Source organism: Galeopterus variegatus, unplaced genomic scaffold (genome assembly GCF_000696425.1).
Source record: "Galeopterus variegatus unplaced genomic scaffold, G_variegatus-3.0.2 Scaffold5467, whole genome shotgun sequence".
In the NCBI taxonomy this organism is placed as follows: Eukaryota; Metazoa; Chordata; class Mammalia; order Dermoptera; family Cynocephalidae; genus Galeopterus; species Galeopterus variegatus.
The window spans coordinates 21765-27517 of NW_007731578.1; the positions used below are offsets into that span (position 1 = coordinate 21765).

Genomic DNA, 5753 nt, shown 5'->3' on the forward strand with positions numbered 1-5753 from the left:
AATGAGGAAAAGGTCCAGTCAATTTGCAAAAAGGCAGGAAAGGGGGAAAGAGAAAAGGGTAGGACAGATAGAAAGCACAAAATAAGAAGGTAGAAAGTAACATGAATGTATCAGTAATCATAAGTGTAAGTGTACTAAACACTCCAGTTCAAAGAGTGGATTTAAAAATCTAGCTCTTTTCCATGAATGAGTGGTAAATGAAAACAGAAACACAGAGGAAGGATAAAAGCAAAAGTATGGAAAAAGCAAAACAGAAACTAAGTGTCTGGCATTCTATATGTAGCTATATTCATTGTAGGCAAATAAAGTTTAAATTGAAAAGAATTACTAGAGATAAAATGACAAACACTGGGAAATGGCTTACTCTAACTTGTCTGCCCTGTTAGTACAACTTCAAAATACATTTTTAAAAAATTGACAAAGCTACAAGAAAAAATTGACAAATCCACCAACATGGTAGGAGCTTTTAAAAACACCTCTCTTAGTAATTGATCTATCAAGCAGACAACAAGTAATCAAGGATTTAGAACTTTTGTACAAAATAATTAACAGCCTTCACATAATACAGAATACCTGATTCAACAATGCACTGGTTACAAGAGTCTATAGAAAAGTTATAAGAATGGCCATATACAAGGCCATAAAACAAACTCAACAGATTAAAAAAAAATTACTTAAATCAGACTTCAACATTCAGCCATAAAAAGTAAGTTAGAAATCAGACCTCTTCAACATAAAGGGGCTGGTTGGGTAGCTCAATTGGTTAAGGTGTAGTGCTGAGAACACCAAGGGCCAGGGTTCAATCCCTATACCAGCCAGCCATCAAAAAAAAAAAAAAAAAAAAGTCAATAACAAAAACATTTCTGAAAAAGAAAAACAAAAATCCCATATCTCTGGAAAAATTTTTAAAAGTTTCTAAACATGGACCAAATAAAAAATCATAATGGAAATTAGGAAATACTTGGATCTGAACAATAAAGAAAATATTTGGTATCAAAACTTGTGGGATGCAGCTACAGCTGCACTAGGAGGGAAATTTATAGCCTTAAAATGCTTGTATAGGGAGCTGCTGGGCTTGGGTAATTTAGGTGGTCTGTCACATATTCAATGGTTTTCAGTTTCCTGGGAGTGGGAATGAACCCTCTCACCCTCCATTTGGTAGGATAAAAGCTTGTCTCCCTAACTGCCTGTTTCTTTGGGGCTTTTTCTCTTCCTAGAACACAGGGGTTCCGTCCATCCAGACTCCATCTATAGTAACTTCCAGCCCTCTCTGAGCCACATAGACCATGAAAAAAAGGTAAGAAGGGCCGGGATGAAATTCTTGCCTTCTCTTGTCCTGAGACCCCGTCTCCCCTCCTACATGGTAGGACCCTCAGGAAAGTAAAGCCACATTTACAGTTTGTGGGTCCAGGTGATTATCCCAGGTCTACACTGCCAGGAAATGGGCCTAACTTAGCGAGGGGGGTGGCAGGTGGGGGAGGAGAGCTGGGCAGCAAGGTGTAATCCATCTTCCCTCCACCCTTGAGGCTTAGGGCTCTGTGGCTCCCTCCTCCACCTTAAGTATGTCCTTGATGGCCGATTTACATAGTTATTTTCACTTTTAAGCATACATAAAATTTAAATAACAGTGCAGTAAATACTTACATACCCCATCTAGATGAACAATGTTTTACACGTTGCCATATTTTCTTTCTTCCTGTCTATTTAACTATTCACCAATATTTGCTGATCCATTTGGAAGTCAGTTGATCTCTAAACACTTCTGCACACATTGCCAAATACCGTTATTACACCCAGTGAAGTGATAGCAATTCCACAATATCATCTGATATTGTTTTTCCAGTTAACCCAAGGACATCTTTTATTACTAGCCTTTTCAAATGTGGATACAACAAATTTCACTCATTGACTTTTGTTATGTCTCTTTGGTCTTTTAATATAGAACTGGCTCCTACCTTTATATATATATATATATTTGAATCTAGGATGGTTGTTTTGAGGAATGTCGCACACTCCAGATTTGTCTGATTATCTCCTCATGATGTCATTTAAGTTGTCCCTCAATCCTCTGCATTTCCCATAAACTAGAAGTTAGGTCTAGAGATTTGATTAGACTCTGCTTAAACATCTTTATTATGTCATAGATAATGCTATTGCATCAAGAGGTATGTAATGTCAGGTTGTCCTGCTATGATTAAGGCCAAGATTGGTCACTTGGATAAGTGGTGACTACTCCCTGATTACCCCTTTAATATTATTTCAACTGGATGGATATTTGAGGGCAGAAGAAATACCACGTGTGATTGGCTTCAGGCGCTGTACTCCCTGGAGAGACCCTTGGGACAAAGGTGAAATCCCTACCCAAACCGCCCATAAGCCCACCTGACAGGGAGGGGAAGGCTCACTTGGTTTGTGTGAGCCTCCAGGTAATAGGACAAGTTCTAAGCCAAGCACTTCTGCAGTTCCAAGCCTCTTATGCTTCCAAAACCCAGCCCTCATCTAGTTCTATCTCTCTTTTCAGACTGAAATTCAGAGGCCTCAGGTGTTCTTGACAGCACTGTAAGGCAAAGGCAATTGTGCACGGAACCTGTGAAATCTGGGAGTGAGAAGATTCCAGTTCAGCTAAGCTTGATGGAGCATCCTCAGGTGTTCTTGACAGCACTGTAAGGCAAAGGCAATTTTGCACGGAACCTGTGAAATCTGGGAGTGAGAAGATTCCAGTTCAGCTAAGCTTGATGGAGCATTTTCCCATGGAGAGCACTGATGAGAAATGATCTCTGTACTTATCAAGAAGGAAGAGGACAGAAACAACAGCGCTGAGAAACTTTCAAATAGAAACCCCACAGAAGCTCTGGTGGGCTTGTCATGACATCAGGCGAGGCTTCCTGCTCATTGCCAGAGAGGTTCCTCCTCTCTTTTTCAGCACCAAGGACAGTGCCCCACCCCGATTTATTTACACCTGTGACCTCTTCAACGCTGGACCGCACTTTGTCTTTTATAAAATATTCCTGTATAAATTATGGCATCCCATCATGAAACCACCTATTTTTAAACCTATAGCATTTATCTTTGGGTGTATAAGATTATGACTATTTTTTAAGTTCTTATATTTATGGGTTCTGAGTTTTCATTAGTAAATATAATAATATATATTTGTAAAAGCAATTTTGTTACCATTTTCATGGTTCTCAGACCTTCCTTCAGTTGCTGCCCTACACATGCTCCTGCACCTCACCTGCTGGGCCCTCTCTCCTCCTCTCCTCCACGACATAGGGTCTGATGAGTTTGGGCCTCAAGATGGCAAGAGGGAGATCTGCAGCCAGGAAGAGTTCCCCTCCCTCACCTTCTCCAGGAGCACTCGCTGGCCCCCGAGATTGCCTGGGGCAGCCCCAACCCCAGCACACACACATTCACACCAGGCAGGAACTCACTTCCTAAATCAAGAGGACAAAGTTCTCTGCGTTCTCCTTCTGGATCTGAGCTTGTGTTTTTCCCCCCAACAGATCTGAAGAGATGGAGTCCTGGGGCCTATTTCCAGCTTTCTCATTAACTCCCTGGGTTAAATTTGGTGAAATCTTTTGACCATTTTAGCTCACTCTCAGTCTTGCCTTCTGCCAAATAAGGACTAGGTTGTTTCCAAAGTCCCCTTCATCACCGTCAATCTTAACATTTTTAGGATGATTTATCACGATTCCGGCCCTGCAGCTCAGGCTTCATTTTGTTCTAGAAGGTCTCTCCCACGGGCCTCCCCACAATCTTCATCTCAGACACGGCCTACACTCTGCTGCCCCCTCATGGACACTCTGAGCACCTGCAGTCACCGTTCAGCTCAGCCATTCCCTCCAGACCTCCCCTGAGAGAAATCTTTAGCCTACCCTTGGTTCATTCCCTTATTTGCCATCAAAACCCTCAGCTCCTAAAACTGGGCTGAATCCAGATGTCTTTACTTTCAGATCTGCCTCCTACCTCCCACAGGCCCAGATACTCATGGCCATGGGAGGGGGCATTTAATTAATAGCACTGCACCCCCACATCCCATCTGCAATTGCATTATCCACCTCAGCACCTCCCTGCACTCTCCTTCCATCTGCTCAATAGAGAGGCAGGATAGAGCATCCAAACACATAGGCTGCCCAGGTCCAATTCTTGGCAAGCTATTTAGTGCCTGGGTGAGCTTGGGAAAGTCTTCTTCTCCCTGGACCTCTGTTCTCTCTTCTGTAAAAACTGAGTGATCACTGACCATGTGCCAAGCACTGTTCATCAGCCCCCAGTCTACAAGCGAGGGCAACTGAGGCCAAGAGACACCCAATAACTTGCCCAAGATCATGCAACCAGAGGACATGAAGCCAGGATTACACACCCAGGAGTCTGTAGCCCAGCCTGTGTTCTTTTTTTTTTTTTGTCTTTTTTCGTGTCCGGCAACGGATTGCAACCCTCAGTTGTCGCGCCCGTACCGGACCGGGACCGGCAACGGGATCGCAACCCTTGGTGTTGCACCCGCACCTCGCTCAGCCAGTGAGCGGGAACCAGTCTGTATGTGGGATCCGAACCCTCGGTGGGAGCACCACCACGCTCTCAAGCGGCACACTGTAGCAGTGCGCCACCGGGCCGGCCACCCAGCCTGTGTTCTTAACCATCAGTCAGTCACATGTCCTCCCTGTGGGGTCACTTATGGGATTAACTGGGTTAAAACATGCAAAGTGCTTGAAACAAAGCCTGACACATAAAAAGTTTTAAAAGAAAGAAAGAGGAAGAGAGAGGACATTAGCTCTTGTTACACTGGCTTCCTTCTTCACAATTCTCTCTCCAGCAGCCCTTTATTTAAGTCTCTTCTTCCTCCTCAACCTCCAACCATAGAAGAGTGCTGGGTTGGATTGGGAGCAGGATGAAAGGAAGGCCCTGTCACTTTGCAGAAACAGGGAAATCCAAATGCACCGAGATGCATAAGAGACGTTTGGAGGTAGATACACTGGTGCACGGAGAGGAGGGTCCGACGAGGGCTCAAAGGCAGAGAAGAACTTGGGGACCACACCTCTGGGCTTACCTGTGACACCTGCATTGTCACTCACAATCATGCAGCTCCACCTGCCACTGCTTGCCCTTCAGTGCTGCTCCTGCCACACCCTGGGGGTCTGTTCATGGGCATCACCTCAGGCCACCCACTGCTCCCACCTGCTCTCTCTCGGACCCTGTCCTACTGCTATCACACCTTCCAACTGCAGCCCACCATCTCCTTCCTGATTATGCCACTCACCTGCTCCAAACACCGATGCCCCCACCCTCTTCAAGTAAAATCCAGACTCCTCAGCATGGTTTTCTAAGTCCCTGGAATTGGGGCACTCCTTCCCTCCAGGCCCCATCTCTCCCTCCACCCACGTCCCCACTGCATGGATTGCTGAACTGCGACCCTCTCTGCTCTGCAGCTTCTTCACCCTCCTCTTCCTACATCTTCCTTTCTAGAATCTGACCCATCCTGCAACTCCAATTCCACTTGCTCAGGAAGCCCTCTCTGACACAGCCCTTCACAATTAGTCTCACTCATAACTTTGCAACACTGTTATGTGTATTTCCCATGTCCCATTCATCCTTTCCCCTTCTCCACTCAAGGGCAAGGATGGAACTTTGTTCCCCTCCATCCCCCACAGTGCCCAACACAGTGCGTTGCGCATAGAGGACGCTACTAATGCTTGTTAAACTTAATTGAATCAAGGCTCATCACCACCACATTTTAAAAAACATCTCTGATCACTTTC

General features: G+C 44.9%; 1 protein-coding gene across 1 annotated transcript in view; it reads left to right on the forward strand.

Moving 5' to 3' along the window:
• The window catches only part of LOC103604905 (mucin-17-like), a gene marked incomplete at its 5' end in the record, with an annotated part of 19203 nt that extends 16640 nt beyond the window's left edge, over positions 1–2563 (forward strand). The window contains 2 exons of the mRNA XM_008589480.1: positions 1218–1297; positions 2522–2563. Of these exons, the coding sequence (XP_008587702.1) occupies positions 1218–1297; positions 2522–2563 (122 nt within the window). The remainder of the gene's footprint in view (positions 1–1217; positions 1298–2521) is intronic.
• Between the last annotated feature and the right edge of the window lie 3190 nt (positions 2564–5753).